A 17,815-nucleotide genomic window follows, 5' to 3' on the forward strand; every position below is an offset into this window, starting at 1 on the left:
TGGTGGAAACGTTCATAAACCTCGATACAAGATCTCTCCTTAAAGTTCAAAGGTTTGTACTTCTGCTTTAACACAGAGATCATATTTAATATTTACTTTTTCCCCATTCTTCATTAAAATGCCAACCAAGAACTTCTTTTTCAGGAAAGGAGAAAAGGAATATAGAAGACAAGGGATGTCAACCAAGTTTTGGAAGCTGGCTAAGGGGTAACTGACTTTACACAATAGAAAAGTTGAAAACTAACTGCAGTAGGGGAAAGCTGCAGCAAATAAGTTCGGGCTGCAGGACCTGGAAAAGATTCTACTCTTGGAAATTTTCTGAATGAAGGGGTAAACAAAGATCTGGATGAAAATTTGAACAGAATAACCCATCCTCACAAAACACAGCCAGGTGGTTTTTCCTTTCTTGACTAAAGAGTCACAGCCTAGAATGGATTGTGATAAGGAGTGAAGAATAAAGAGAACAGGAAATGTCTTAGTGAAAACAGTACACATACTGAAGCCTGAGACAGCCAATCTGGTACCATAAATACTATATAAAGTTTAGAAAATTCTTTCATAGAATGATTAACCAAAAACTGATTTTTGTAGATTACTTAATGAAACAAAATCAGTTTGCACTGAACTACCCAAAGAAAAGCCTACTAGTCAACAAACTGTGCTCAAGCACACACAGTTTCTTAACAGTGCTTAACTCTTAAGTACAAATGGGTAGCCAATAATTACCAAATATTTGTAGAAAGTCTTCACTATTAATGCCAGAAAGAAAGAAAAAAAAAAAAAAGGAAAAAAGGAAGGGAAGGGAGAAGAGAAAGAAAGAGGAGGGAAGGAGCGAGGGAGAAAATGGGGAAAAAAGGATCATGGAGAAAACGGAAGCAATGCATGAAGAAAACGTTAAAAGGAAAATCTAAAGTCCTAAAAAAAGATACTGTATTCATGAAACAAGAACAGTATAATATATATCACAGAAATATTCAAAGACCAACACACAAAAACAAAAACAGTGCTCCTAGGAATTAAAATATACAGAAATTTAAAAAATAAAACAAAATCAATCCATGATTTCAAAAATTATAACATAAAATACAAATGTTAAAAATACAGAGAACAGAAGGAAATTTTCAAAGAAGAAGTAAAACTTTCCCAGAACTGTAGGACGAGAATCTCTACACTGAAAGGAACCAAAAATACCCAGCAAATTAATGTATAAATATCCACAAGGTAGATCACTGTGGCATTTCAGATCAGGGTGAATAAAGATGATAACCTGAAGCTTCTAAAGAGAAAAATCAAGTTACCTAGAAAGGAAAGAGAATGGCATCATATTTTTTAGTTAGCAACACATAAGACAGAAAGTAATAGGAATAAAATCTTCACATTTTGAGGGAAAAAATGTTTCAATCCTAGAATTCTCAACAATTTAGTTACAAAAAAGCAGAATGATAGGCAAAATTTTTAAAAATTTATCTCCCACATATGTTCCCAGAAAAGTACTAAAGGCTATACTCCAACAAAATGAGTAAAACCTGAAAGGAGATGTCATAGGAACCAGGAAACAGGTATGAAGCAAAGACATGGTATTATGATAAAGGAGGACACCAGGAAGATCACTGTCCTTTTTTCAAGATGGGAGCCAGTCCACATTGAAGCAAGACTATAAAGAACTCCAGTACAGAGGTCTCTAAGAAAAAAATGAAAAGTTTTGACTGAATAAAGGATAGATACATGCCATTATGCAACAAACAAAAAAAGCCTTTCCAATGAAAGACTACACAAGAATGGAAATGGAATTATATCTAGGCATGAGCACTAATTTAACAAACATTGCAATGGAACAGTACTAAAAAGATTGAGGGAGTAGGAACAGAGAAGAATGATCTAAATGCTCCCCTTTAATTATAGATAGGAAGCTAATAGAGATTACATAAAAGTAAAAATCATAAAGAAAACAATATGCAAATTGCTTGAGAAATATGGATTAAAAGAAGAGAGGAAAAGATTAGCCAAAAGCATGAAAGCAATTACCTCTAGGTTATTGGAACTGAGAGCCAAGAGGGATTGAGCAGGACTCTGCTACTTTCTTGTTTTATGTTTTAAGAAGGTATATGATGTTTCAAAGCTATGTATGTTTATTAACCAAATAAACCCAAAATCATAAATTTCCACTTTGCAACAAAATGTTACAAAATAATAAGATATGCCTCATTGAAGATACCCAAGAGCACACATATTGCCTCAGGATATCATAAAACCTTGTTGATGGCCAAATCACATTTTCTACAATACATACACCACACATTTTTCAAGCCTGTTATTTCTCCTGCTTCTCAACAAACAAACTTAACAATATTACTGTGAAGATTTGAATCTTTAACTTCTCTAACCCAAATATTCTTAACCTATCTGGGTCTCATTATCTTTTTCATTGATAATTCCAAAACTATATTTTCTATGATTTTAATCTCATCACTTTCAGAATCTTGTCTCATTTCTTCTTTCTCTTGAATCATTAAATCATCCACTACACTTTCTACAAACATGCTCAGAAATTTCCTATGCTCCAAGGAAAAAAAATTTTTCCTTTAAAACAACTGTAAGGAGCAAAGTTACAGACTAAAAAGCTTCAAGCCCATGTTTCCCCTAACAAAAACATCAAAATCAGACACTAACTAAAACACCTTTTAAGAGCTCTGGAAAACAGTCGAACATATACAGCAATCAAGCAAACAGCAAGAAAAAACCAATCAAAATGGCAGGAAATTTCATGGTGTTTTACTCACCTTTTCCCCTACCTTCCCTAGTGTGGAGCAGCTTTGGTTTGGAGAAGGTGGCAGCCCAGATCCCGATTCCATCCCTTGAACCAGAGACAACAGACCCGACCTTATTTGTAATATTTTAACTAGTCTGAGGGCTGCCTGAGAAACTGGTATTTGTCTCACATAAACCAGATCAAGAGCCATGGGGATTAGCCAGCACTGCTCGTGAAAGCTGCATGGGGCTACAGACACACATGAGGAAAGAGATTAGGGGCAGAGCCATATAACATACAATCAGAGATTGCAAAGAGAAGCTGAGGTGAAAACCTTTGGGAAATTGAGATATTCAAAAGCAGCCATGTTTACGAGATACTTAAAATCCATACACAGGCCCAGAAAAGACACATGCTCAGAAAACACATGACACACCATAATAATCTTTCACCTTGGGCTGACAAAAAGGCTCAGGGCAAGCCCAGATTATCACTGAAAGTCCTCCTCACCAGTCTGCAAAGACTAGGGAAGGTGAGTTTTTTAAGTGCCCAATATTCACCAAAAAATTGAAAGGCAAAAAGAAAATAAACAGGAAAATGTGGCCCATTCAAAGGACCAAAATCAGTCTCCAGAAGTGCCCTGAAGAATCACAACCATAAGATGTATTAGACAAAGACTTTAAGATAACTATTTTCAATGTGTTCAAAGACCTAAAGGCAAGCACACAAAGAAGTAAAGGAAATAAGGAAACCAATGTAGGAACAAAATGAGAATACCAACAGAGATAAAAATTTTTTAAATGAACCAAACAGAAATTCTGGAACAGAAAAATAACTTAATTGAAAATTTCACTAGAGGAGTTCAATAGCCATGTTTGAGCAAGCAGAAGAAACAATTAGTGAACCTGAAAACTGAACCTCTGGAATTATCAAGTCTAAGGAGCAGAAAGAAAAAAGAATGAAGAAAAGTGAACTGAGCCTAAGGGATTTATGGGATACTATCAAGTGGGCCAATATACACACTAAAGAAGTCTAAGAAGGAAAAAAAGGAGAAAGTGGCAGAGATTATTGAAAGAAATAACAGCCAAAAGTTCCTAAATTTGAGAAAAGACAACTACAAACCTAAAAAGCTCAACTAACTCCAAGTAGAATAAACCCAAAGAGACCAACACCAAGACACATTATCAAACTTCTGAAAAGAGAAAATCTTCAAAACAAGAGGAAAGCAACCCATCACATATAAGTAATCCTCAATGAGAATATAAACAAATTTCCCAACAGAAACACTGAATGCCAGAAGGTAGTGGGTTGAAAAATTTAAAGTGCTGAGAGAAAATGTCATTTGAGAATCCTGTATTCAGCAACTGTTCTTCAAAAATGAGGGAGAAATTAAGGAAATTCCAGATAAACAAATGCTGAAGGAGTTCCTTATCATTAGACCTGCCCTAAAAGAAATGCTAAAAGGAATTCTTCAAGTTGAAATGAAAGGTCACTAGGAAATAACTCAACACTATATGAAGATTAAAAATATCTCCAATAAAGATAAACATAGGCAATAATAAAATCCAGTGTTATTTTCACTATGGTTGTAATTCCACTTTGTGTTTGCTACAAAATGTAAAAGAGAAATGCATAAAAGTAAATCATTACAAATCTACATTAATAGGTACACGCTGTATAAAGATAAAATTTGTGACATCAGTAATATAAAGGAGGGTGACACCTGTACAGGTATAGATTTTAATATGTGATTGAAGTCAAATTGGTATCAGTATAAAATTATTAATAACTTTATGATGTTGTATATAATCTCCATGGTAACCAGATACCTAAAAAATACAGTAAAGGAAGTGAGAAGGGAATCAAAACATTTTATCATAAAAAATCAGCTAAACACAAAGAAAGACAGTAATGGAAGATAATGACAAAAAATATAAGACATACAAAAAACAAAGTGGCAAAATTAAGTCCTGCCTATAAGTAATTACTATAAATGTAAATGGACTGTGCGCTACTCAATAGAAGGCATAAACTGGCAGAATGGATTAGAAAAAAACATATGTTGTCAATAAGAGACTCACTTTAGATCTAAGGACACAAATAAGTTGAAAATGAAAGGATGGAAAAGGTACTCCATGCAAATACTAACCAAAAGAGAACTAGAGTAGCTATACTCACATGAGAAAAAAAACACAAGGGGTGGAGCCAAGATGGCAGCATGAGTAGAGTAGCAGAAATCTCCTCCCAAAACCACATATATCTATGAAAATATAACAAAGACAACTCTTCCTAAAATAAAGACCAGAGGACACAGGACAACATGCAGACCACATCCACACCTGTGAGAACCCAGCGCCTCACAAAGGGGGTAAGATACAAACCCCTGCCCAGCGGGTCCCTAGCGCCCCTCCGCACAGCTCCCAGCCCCCCAGGGGAGAGAGATATGAGCAGGAGGGAGAAGGAGGCCAGGACTGCTGAACACCCAGCCCCAGCCATCTGGACCAGAGCACAGACACAGTGCATGCGCCGGGTCCTGGATACTAGGTAAACAGGGTGGCAGGACCGGTGAGCGGGTACCTGAGGCCAACGCCGGAGAACAAAGAAACGGGAGCGGGCATTTTTTTTTCCTTTTTTTTTTTCTGGTGAGTGGTTTTCGGAAGTCTTAAAGGGACAGGGACCCCAATACTAGGGAAACAGGGCAGCAAGACCGGTGAGCGGGTGCCTGAGACCGGCGCCTGAGGACAAAGAAAGTTGTGCATCTATCTTTTTTTAAAAATTATTCATTCATTCATTCATTCATTTATTTTGGTTGCTGTTGTTGTTTTGGTTTGGAGAGTGCTTTTTGGAAGTCTTAAAGGAGCAGGGCAGGACACTTAGTCCAGAGGCAGGGAATCTAGGGATCTCTGGGCACTCTAACCCCCTGGGCAGCAGGGAGCATGGAGGCCCCTTACAGAGATAAATAGCCTCCCGGCCACTCCCCTTCCAACAGGGCTCCACCATTTTGGAGCAGCAGCCCAAGCCAGGCCACGCTCAGAACTACAGCAGAGATAAACTCCATAGTAGCCGGGCAGGAAGCAGAAGCCCTGTCTGTGCACAGCTGCCAAGCACAAGCCACTAGAGGTCGCTATTCTCCCAGGAGAGGAAGGCCACAAACCAACAAGAAGGAAAGCTCTTCCAGCCGTCACCCAGCTCTGCAAACTATCTCTATCACCATGAAAAGGCAAAACTACAGGCAGACAAAGATCACAGAGTCAACACCTGAGGAGACAGATCTAACCAGTCTTCCTGAAAAAGAATTCAAAATAAAAATCATGAACATGCTGACGGAGATGCAGAGAAAAATGCAAGAGCAATGGGATGAAGTCTGGAGGGAGATCACAGATGTCAGGAAGGAGATCAAAGAAGTGAAACAAACCCTGGAAGGATTTATAAGTAGAATGGATAAGATGCAAGAGGCCACTGAAGGAATAGAAACCAGAGAACAGGAACGTATAGAAGCTGACATAGAGACAAAAGGATCTCCAGGAACGAAACAATACTAAGAGAACTATGTGACCAATCCAAAAGGAACAATATCCGTATTATTGGGGTACCAGAAGAAGAAGAGAGAGGAAAAGGGATAGAAAATCTCTTTGAAGAAATAATTGCTGAAAACTTCCCCAAACTGGGGGAGGAAATAATTGAACAGACCACAGAAATACACAGAACCCCCAACAGAAAGGACCCAAGGAGGACAACACCAAGACACATAATAATTAAAATGGCAAGGATCAAGGACAAGGAGTTTTAAAGGCAGCTAGAGAGAAAAAGATCACTTACAAAGGAAAACCCATCAGCATAACATCAGACTTCTTGACAGAAACCCTACAGGCCAGAAGAGAATGGCATGATATATTTAATGCAATGAAACAGAAGGGCCTTGAACCAAGGATACTGTATCCAGCACAACTATCATTTAAATATGATGGCGGGATTAAACAATTCCCAGACAAGCAAAAGTGAGGGAATTTGCTTCCCACAAACCACCTCTACAGGGCATCCTACAGGGACTGCTCTAGATGGGAGCACCCCTAAAAAGAGCACAGAACAAAACACACAACATATGAAGAATGGAGGAGGAGGAATAAGAAGGGAGAGAAGAAAAGAACCTCCAGACAGTGTATATAACAGCTCAATAAGCGAGCTAAGTTAGGCAGTAAGACACTAAAGAGGCTAACCTTGAACCTTTGGTAACCACGAATTTAAAGCCTGCAATGGCAATAAGTACTTATCTCTCAATAGTCACCCTAAATGTAAATGGACTTAATGCACCAATCAAAAGACACAGAGTAATAGAATGGATAAAAAAGCAAGACCCATCTATAGGCTGCTTACAAGAAACTCACCTCAAACCCAAAGACATGCACAGACTAAAAGTCAAGGGATGGAAAATCATATTTCAGGCAAACAACAATTAGAAGAAAGCAGGGGTTGCAGTACCAATATCAGACAAAATAGACTTCAAAACAAAGAAAGTAACAAGAGATAAAGAAGGACACTACATAATGATAAAGGGCTCAGTCCAATATGAGGATATAACCATTATAAATATATATGCACCCAACACAGGAGCACCAGCATATGTGAAACAAATACTAACAGAACTAAAGGAGGAAACAGAATGCAATGCATTCATTTTAGGAGACTTCAACACACCATTCACTCCAAAGGACAGATCCACCAGACAGAAAATAAGTAAGGACACAGAGGCACTGAACAACACACTAGAACAGATGGACCTAATAGACATCTACAGAACTCTACACCCAAAAGCAACAGGATACACATTCTTCTCAAGTGCACATGGAACATTCTCCAGAATAGACCACATACTAGGCCACAAAAAGAGCCTCAGTAAATTCAAAAACATTGAAATTCTGCCAACCAACTTTTCAGACCACAAAGGTATAAAACTAGAAATAAATTGTACAAAGAAAGCAAAAAGGCTCACAAAAACATGGAGGCTTAACAACACGCTTCTAAATAGTCAATGGATCAATGACCAAATTAAAATTGAGATCCAGCAATATATGGAAATAAATGACAACAACAACACAAAGCCCCAACTTCTATGGGATGCAGCAAAAGCAGTCTTAAGAGGAAAGTATATAGAAATCCAGGCATATTTAAAGAAGGAAGAATAAACCCAAATGAATAGTCTAAGATCACAATTATCAAAATTGGAAAAAGAAGAACAAATGAGGCCTAAAGTCAGCAGAAGGAGGGACATAATAAAGATCAGAGAAGAAATAAATAAAATTGAGAATAAAACAATAGAAAAAAATCAATGAAACCAAGAGCTGGTTCTCTGAGAAAATAAACAAAATAGATAAGCCTCTAGCCAGACTTATTAAGAGAAAAAGAGAATCAACACACATCAACAGAATCAGAAACGAGAAAGGAAACATCACAACGGACCCAATAGAAACACAAAGAATTATTAGAGACTACTATGAAAACCTATATGCTATGAAGCTGGAAAGCCTAGAAGAAATGGACAAACTTCCTAGAAAAATATAACCTTCCAAGACTGACCAAGGAAGAAACACAAAATCTAAATAAACCAATTACCAGCAAAGAAATTGAAGAGGTAATCAAAAAACTACTCAAGAAAAAAACCCCAGGCCAGGTGGATTTACCTAAGAATTTTATCAGACATACAGAGAAGATATAACACCCATTCTCCTTAAAGTTTTCCAAAAATTAGAAGAGGGAATACTCCCAAACTCATTCTATGAAGCCAACATCACCCTAATACCAAAACCAGGCAAAGACCACTCCAAAAAAGAAAATTACAAACCAATACCCCTGGATGAACATAGATGCAAAAATACTCAATAAAATATTACCAAACCAAATTCAAAAATATATCAAAAGGATCACACACCACGACCAAGTGGGATTCACTCCAGGGATGCAAGGGTGGTACAACATTCAAAAATCCATCAACATCATCCACCACATCAACAAAAAGAAGAATAAAAACCACATGATCATCTCCATAGATGCTGAAAAAGCATTCGACAAAATTCAACATTCATTCATGATAAAAACTCTCAGCAAAATGGGTATAGAGGGCAAGTACCTCAACATAATAAAGGCCATATATGATAAACCCACAGCCAACATCATACTGAACTGCGAGAAGCTGAAAGCTTTTCCTCTGAGATCGGGAACAAGACAGGGATGCCCACTCTCCCCACTGTTATTTAACATAGTACTGGAGGTCCTAGCCATGGCAATTAGACACAACAAAGAAATACAAGGAATCCAGATTGGTAAAGAAGTTAAACTGTCACTATTTGCAGATGACATGATATTGTACATAAAAAACCCTGAAGACTCCACTCCAAAACTACTAGAACTGATATCAGAATACAGCAAAGTTGCAGGATACAAAATTAACACACAGAGATCTGTAGCTTTCCTATACACTAACAATGAACCAATAGAAAGAGAAATCAGGAAAACAATTCCATTCACAATTGCATCAAAAAGAATAAAATACCTAGGAATAAACCTAACCAAAGAAGTGAAAGACCTATACCCTGAAAACTACAAGACACTCTTAAGAGAAATTAAAGAGGACAGTAACAAATGGAAACTCATCCCATGCTCTTAGCTACGAAGAATTAATATAGTCAGAATGGCCATCCTGCCCAAAGTAATATACAGATTTGATGCAATCCCTATCAAATTACCAACAACATTCTTCAATGAACTGGAACAAATAGTTCAAAAATTCATATGAAAACACCAAAGACCCCGAATAGCCAGAGCAATCCTGAGAAAGAAGAATAAAGTGGTGGAGGGGGGATCTCACTCCCCAACTTCAAGCTCTACTACAAAGCCATAGTAATCAAGACAATTTGGTACTGGCACAAGAACAGAGCCACAGACCAGTGGAACAGATTAGAGACTCCAGACATTAACCCAAACATATAGGGCCAATTAATATATGATAAAGGAGCCATGGACATACAATGGGGAAATGACAGTCTCTTCAACAGATGGTGCTGGCAAAACTGGACAGCTACATGTAAGAGAATGAAACTGGATCACTGTCTTACCCCATACACAAAAGTAAATTCAAAATGGATCAAAGACCTGAATGCAAGTCATGAAACCATAAAACTCTTAGAAAAAAACATAGGCAAAAATCTCTTGGACATAAACATGAGCAACTTCTTCATGAACATATCTCCCCGGGCAAGGGAAACAAAAGCAAAAATGAACAAGTGGGACTATATCAAGCTGAAAAGCTTCTCTGTACAGCAAAGGACACCATCAATAGAACAAAAAGGTACCCTACAGTATGGGAGAATATATTCATAAATGACAGATTCGATAAAGGCTTGACATCCAAAATATATAAAGAGCTCATGCACCTCAACAAAGAAAAAGCAAATAATCCAATTAAAAAATGGGCAGAGGAGCTGAACAGTTCTCCAAAGAAGAAATTCAGATGGCCAACAGACACATGAAAAGATCCACATCACTAGTTATCAGAGAAATGCAAATTAAAACCACAATGAGATATCACCTCACACCAGTAAGGACGGCTACCATCCAAAAGACAAACAACAACAAATGTTGGCGAGGTTGTGGAGAAAGAGGAACCCTCCTACACTGCTGGTGGGAATGTAAATTAGTTCAACCATTGTGGAAAGCAGTATGGAGGTTCCTCAAAAAGCTCAAAATAGACCCAGGAATTCCACTTCTAGGAATTTACCCTAAGAATGCAGCACTCCAGTTTGAAGAAGGCATATGTACCCCTATGTTTATCGCTGCACTATTTACAATAGCCAATAAATGGAAGCAACCTAAGTGTCCATCAATAGATGAATGGATAAAGAAAATGTGGTACATATACACAATGGAATATTATTCAGCCATAAGAAGAAAACAAATTCTACAATTTGCAACAACATGAATGGAGCTAGAGGGTATTATGCTCAGTGAAAAAAGCAAGGCAGAGAAAGACAAATACCAAATGATATCACTCATCTGTGGAGTATAAGAACAATGGAAAAACTGAAGGAACAAAACGGCAGCAGAATTACAGAACCCAAGAATGGACTAACAGTTAACAGAGGGAAAGAGACTGAGGAGAATGGGAGGGTAGAGAGGGATAAGGGCAGGGAAGAAGAAAGGGGGTATTATGATTAGCATGTATCATGTGGGGGTTGGGGGAAAGGGGTGGGCTATGCAACACAGAGAAGACAAGTGGTGATTCTACAACATCTTGCTTTGCTGATGGACAGTGACTGGAATGGGGTTTGTTGGGGGGACTTGGGGTAGGGGAGAGCCTAGTAAACATAATGTTCTTCATGTAATTGTAGATTAATGATAACAAAATAAACAAAAAGTTAAGAAAAAACATGTAACGATAAAAAAAAAAGGAATGAATTTCCAACACACGGAACAACTTGGATGTGGCATTTTGTTAAGTGAAAGCAGTCTCAACAGATTACAAAGTACATGATTCAATTTATATGATATTCTGGAAAAGGCAAAATCAATACTGAGAGACAGATCAGTGGCTGTCAGATTTTAGGGGTACAGGTAGGGTGCAAAAAGGAAGCATGAGCAAGTTTTTGGTGAGATCCTGTGTCCTGACTGTGGTTTATCCTGTGTACCCTGTGGACTGATTATGACACTGGTTAAACAAATCTTTACATGTGCTATAACTCCTAGAATAGTAGAACAAATAAAAAGTCAACTGCACTCTGATAATTTAAAATTATCAGATGATAAATTAAAAATGACTTTTAAAAGCAGGTCATATTTGTATTAAATAGCAAAAAAGCAAGAAAGATGTGAACACAAAGGTAGGGAACTCTAAAGAAATCTTCCTCAGAGCCATGTCCTCTAAAACCTTTTATTGTTATTGTTGTGTTAAATCCATTTTGTCGTATATTTTAACATGCAATAATCTCCCTCCACCTCCCCTCATTACCCTGTCAACTGTTAAGGTAGATGACTGTATATGTAACTGTTTAAGGTTTGACTGTTCTTCTGCCTTAAGAAAAAGCTTTTTCTTGATAAATATTAAATACAGCAAAATGTCTAAACATTTTCTTCAGTTATAAGTTATTATGAAACTGTGCTAATAAAACAACTTTTTAGAATCTATCGCAATAGGTTCTCAAACAATTTATATGTAAGTATTCTGAAAATCATTTTAGATATCAAAAATGGTCATTTCCCAAAACATATTTAACATTGGAAAGTGCTCTACCAAAATACACTTTTCTGTTCTAGAGCTGTATTCCCTTCTATTAAAAGTATCCTCCCATTTTATATTGTCATAATTGATTCTAAAACTTTCTTTACAGAAATACCCATATAATGAAAGTGAACAAACTCCAAGATTACAAACTGATTTCTATCAGCAGAGCTACTCCAGTAAATAGACTTCCTCATTAAGAAAAGCCTTTACGAAAAGATTATGCCCATTCTCTTTCCTCTATTTTAATGTAGTATCACAAAAGACAAACTTAGAGGAGTTGATTTGCAATTAGTCTCTCCAAATACAGATCCCAGATTTTCAGTGAGCAAATGAGTTCTCCAACTAGTACCCACTCATATATATTGGTGAAATTTCAAATTTAGAAAACTCAGTTGTTTTCTATCTATATGACTTCATTTATACAGGATACCAAAAGAAAATCTCAAACATACATTTAACTAGAAGGTTGAAAAGGGAGGGGTGATAGTATACTATCAATTTAAGTATGCAATGATAGAAATAAGAATATATATTAGATATTAAGTAAGCTGAGTTTTAAAATGAACCCAAGTTAAAACCCAAGCCAATCCATCCAACTGCACAGTATATGTGTAGATATGTATACGCCAACAAACGATATCCTAGATAAACACAACTTAAAGAACCACCTCACTAAAGTGAGGGTGAACCCTGAAACTAGTTAGCAACTATAAGGGAATCATTTTAGGTAGCACCCCTCCACACCTAGCCTTATTAGATGAAAATTATGACTTCTTCCAAACCACAACACATGCTTAAGAACTGTTTCTACTTTTGCAAATAGGTATTTCTCTTAGTTCAAATAAGTAGAAAATAAATTTCTTCTGTGTACTAACGTTATCAAAAGCAAAAGCAAGTCATGGGGGGGACTTGGTGAAGGGGGGAGCCTAGTAAACATAATGTCTTTCATGTAATTGTAGATTAATGATACCAAAAATAAACAAACAAATAAATAAAAAAGCAAGAGCAAGTCTATGAAAGCACTGAAAACAAACCAATTATAAAATATGAAATAATTCTAATTCTTATGTATTCCCAACATTATATGTAATGACTTTTACATTTTGTTATTTCTGAAAACATGCCAATATGGGTGGTACTTCCAACCCAGATACTCCATTCACCAACTCACATTCTGAAATGTTGGTTCTACTTAAATTACCTAAATTTCAACAGAATCACAAAAAGCCTGAACTAATAAATTATGGAAGATAACTTTTAGTAACAAACAGCCATTATCTGTAATTGGTACATACGTTCTTTCCGATGCTCCACTAAGCCCACAGCCTGCTTTGCTGAGCACTTTGCAAACCAATTGTCCCCAAGTAAAACAGTGACTTCGTTAGTATGGACAAGTTTTCCTGGCATGAAGGCAAAGGGGCCAAATGGTACCTATTGTTTAAAAAAAGAGAGATAAAAGGAGAGGAAGGAGGAGAGAGGAAGGAAAAAAATTTAAACACTAAAAAATGTTTTGTGAAACACTTAGAATTAAAAGCTCTGTGTTGAAGTCTTTTATCTATATACTAAGAAAAATAAAACATCAAATTCACAGAAATCTAACATTATATTAAAGTTTTACTAGAAAACCTATAGACAATTGTTTTGTTACTAAATCAACATTAAAACAGGAGAAGAAAATCAGCACATTTACATACAGTTTTCAAAGATTTTAGAATCTCTGGATGTTTATACTTTGTTCATTCATAAATTTAAATGAAAGCAAGGTAGGGAAGAAGTATTAACAAAGAATACCTTTGATTTAAAAAATGGAAAGTATTTCTAATAAAATAGCCATTTTTACACAGCAGAAATCAACAAACAGCTTTAATGAGTCCACAAAACTTACAGAATACTTGGGCTAGTGTAATTAAGAACAAAGTCTTCACGAAAAAAAATACTCTTGTATGAAAGAATCTAATCCAGGGCACACAAATACATCACACTATGTCGATAAGAAGATCATTCAAACAAAATTAGCAGTATTTTTATATACAAATCAATGTTCTAGGGTTTAATTCTGTGAATTATACAACATTATGGCCTATTCCTACTCTGGCTAACAGGGATCAACTAAATGCCATATTTCTGTCTTAATTACAGTTTTCTAACAGTAAATTTGCATACCAAATATGTCAAATTTTGTGCTAACATTTATGCCATTTATGTCATAATGTGATAATATAAATCTGGAAAAAGGAAAACAAGTAAATATCAACTATTACTATGATTAGTGTATTATTATAAAATAAAACAAACCAAATAAAACAAACATTTGCTCTGATAGTTACCTCCGATACAGTCCATCAGCTTGCTGATTTGTGAATCAATACACATACAATAAGGACACATCATTGTACTTTGCATAGTATCTTTACAAGAAACAACACACATACTACTTTAAAGAAACACACCAAACATACCATGATATTATAGGACAACTTATCAGGCAAGGTACTGAGTCTTTCTTGAAGGGCATTATAGTCATTATCTACCTTCTTCCTGTTGACAAGAAAATACCAAATACTAAATGAAAACAAAACTTAACAATTCTTCCAGTGGCTATGTATAGTAAGACAAGCTAACCAAAAACCTAATTTAAGCAATTTAAATATTAAAGTATTTTTTTATTTTAAACTCATTTTTACAAAATTTAGCAATGGCCTTATTCATTCCACCATACATTTATCAAAGAACTAAGACTCTCAGGGTTTTTGGCTTTCAGAATTAGAACTCTCACACCTTGAGAATTAGTTTCTAAGACAGAAGAGATCATCTGAACTAAATAAAATTCAGAAATTAAGGGAGATGGTGAAGATGGGCCTGATGTTTGGAGGGAAACAGGGACTCAAGATGAAGAAAGAAGAAATTTAATAAAGCTTTTGAGTGAATAAACACTAGCTGTGAAGTAGAAATAATGAACAGAAATCTGAGCAGATGCTTCAGTCCTCAGAAAACTTCAGGCTGAAAAATGTAATCATCAACCCTTCAGTTATTTATACTAATGTGATTAAGGTGAGAGAGAATAAACCAGGGACTAAAGAAATTAAGTAGAGGCAATACAAAAAGCATTTGATCTGTCTTTGGAGTCTGCTTCATGTTATATCAAAACAGCTACCTAATAAATTAATTCCAAACAACCAAAAAATGTAATCTGCAGAAGCAGAGATGTTTATATGTTTCCACTCTATGAACCCTACCCGCTTCTTACACCTGCTGGAAATGAATAGCCCTACACTAACATGGCTGTTTACAAACCTCTGGAGATCAGGTTCTCTAAGGGTTCCCAGCTGGGGTGTATAAGCTGCAGGCAAAACCAGAGCACTGAAATTTTTTAAAGCAGAAGGGTGTTGTCAATTTAATAAAACAAGAACAAAATCTCACCAGTTCAGCAAGTAACTTAAAAGAACATGTAGATATTGTCAAATTGAAATCAGGATAAACTGCAACACAGATAATCGCTCTCCAGATAATAAAAATGATTGCCTTATAAAGTCATGCAATTGGTTTCAGTTTACCCCTTATCCTTACCTAAATTATCTCATTTAGTCTTTAAGAATATCAAGAAATTTCACATACACATTATGTTACCCATCGTAAAACTATTCCTGCAGTAAATGTCACTTATCAACATCATCCTCTTACAAATGAGAAAGTAGAAGGAAGATGGAAACCAGATCTCCTCTATCAAGGAGAGGTAAGCAATGAATTTAACATAGATCTTCTAATCTCTATTCTTTCAAACAAGCCTTTTCAATTTCTAGTGTTCAACAGCTTTTTAAAAAAAAATTTTCCCCCAAATCACTTTTTATAAACTTAAAATGTATTTAAGACCCAAAATCATCCTTCTCGATAAATTTCAGTATGAATAAAATAGTAAAAAAAAAGAACTTTATGCACGGGGCTACACACCAGAAAGAAAGATGGCTTTGTAGTCAGACTAGAAGGTGAATCCCAGCTCCACCACTTAACATACATTAATTAACCCTAGCCTTAGTATTTTGAATGGTAAAACTGGAAATAATGCCTAACTATCTCACAGGTTCAAGAGAATGAAACATAAAAGGTTTAACACTCTGCCTAGCATTGAACAACTTCCATGACGCATCAAAAAATACCAATTCTAAAATTTTCAAGAGAAAGTATTACCAAGGTAAGATTCCACTAGGTTAAATTCATTCAATTTGGTATTAACAGCCTATCTCACTGAAAGACAGTGTAGCTAAATGTAACCATTCAGAGGACTTTGGAGACAGGGTTGGTGTGCGCAATAAATGGGATACTGTCTACAAAGATCTGATTTAGTACAATTCCTGCACATAGTAAATACTATTAAATCTACAGAACACTAACAGTTTCTGTGTTTTACATAAGTAATTTTGCAAATATTCAAGGACTACACATTAGCATAAATGTCTGAATGTTCCTAAGATTGTTAAAAAACTAGTACTAAAGTTAGCATTCTCAGTATGTCTTACTTTGGTAACTACACCTGGAAAAAGGAGACTTCCTAACAAGACAGCTCTTTTATATATCAAAAGAACAGTAGATTCGACCAAAGATAATACAAGAGATCAACGTCAGTATTCCAAATCAAGCATGTTCAGTTTTAAACTTATCAATAATTTTCTCAAGAACAAAAATGAGGACATCTTGGAGAACAGTTTAAGACTGGATTTGCTATTTCTAAACTAAAAAAAAGAATTTTTTTTTTAAAGGAAAAGATAATTTGAAATGCAGCCCGTGCTGAAGTCCTTTCTGAAGAGAGGCAAGCAGGAGAGCAGTGTCTCTAGGAGAAATTATGACTTGAGGAACCCTCTATCTAAAGGCCTCACTAGTGTAAATACCCAGGATCAAGCGTTTGGCCAGTTATTGACAGTCTCTCTAATACTTAGGGCTTAAATAATCTCATTAGAGATCACAAAGCCCATGCAGCAGAAAATACAAAAATGATTCTAAGAACTATTGTGTTACACAAGTTAAATAGGAGATCATTATTTGCACCAAAATTGAACAGATTTTTTTCTATTTTACTACTTAGAAAGATGTAACTTTTTGGACACTATAGACATATTAAAATATGCAGTCAAAAGAGGCAATTGCTTAAAATACTTTCGTAACTACACCTGGAAAAAGGAGACTTCCTAACAAATGGGGGGACTTTCCAAGAAAATGGGGGAATATGAGAGGAACTCCATATTTTTAATATTCTCCTTAAATGCAACTGACAAAAAAAAAAACAACCAAAACACCTTTATAAGGGAAAAAAGCTTGTTAGAAGCAAGTGATAGAAACTCCAATTAACAGCTTTAAAAAAATTAAAAAGGGAAATAAAACTACAATCACTGACTAAGGTTTTGCTAATTTTCAATTAAAAGTATGAAGTTGAAATAGGCAGAAAATATGGACATTAAACTCATTTTTAAAAATTTATCATTCTCTTTCCTTTTACCCAATATCCTCAACAAAAAAGTGAAAACAAGAGATCTTAAAAGAGAAAAAAGGAAAAGGGTTTTACATTAGTATTAGTATCTAGGTTAATCTAGGGCAAAGTAAAAATTTTTTTATTATAAGAAATTATAAAACCCAAAGATTTTGGAATACACATGAGTAAATACATGATCCTTAGAAATCACTGTTAGTCCATCGTACCCTAGAACTTCCTTAAGAATCCAAGAAAACCTTTGTTTCAATTCAATTCACCATTTATTGAGCACCTCCTCTGCAACCAAGCCTTATGCCATATGCTGCAGGGATTA

The 17,815-nt window shown here is 35.7% G+C and overlaps 1 protein-coding gene across 3 annotated transcripts in view; it reads right to left on the bottom strand.

Annotated features, from left to right (window-relative positions):
* Window positions 1-17,815, bottom strand: part of URI1 (URI1 prefoldin like chaperone) — a 164,187-nt gene that overhangs the window by 15,256 nt on the left and 131,116 nt on the right. For 2 of the 3 annotated variants that reach the window (XM_037021547.2, XM_073226491.1), the window contains 2 exons: window positions 14,480-14,558; window positions 13,316-13,451 (listed from right to left, as the gene is read on the bottom strand). In XM_037021547.2, the coding sequence (XP_036877442.1) occupies window positions 13,316-13,451; window positions 14,480-14,558 (215 nt within the window). The remainder of the gene's footprint in view (window positions 1-13,315; window positions 13,452-14,479; window positions 14,559-17,815) is intronic. The other variant, XM_037021548.2, reaches the window with a different exon arrangement.

The sequence above is a fragment of the Manis javanica genome, chromosome 17 (assembly GCF_040802235.1).
Source record: "Manis javanica isolate MJ-LG chromosome 17, MJ_LKY, whole genome shotgun sequence".
In the NCBI taxonomy this organism is placed as follows: domain Eukaryota; kingdom Metazoa; phylum Chordata; class Mammalia; order Pholidota; family Manidae; genus Manis; species Manis javanica.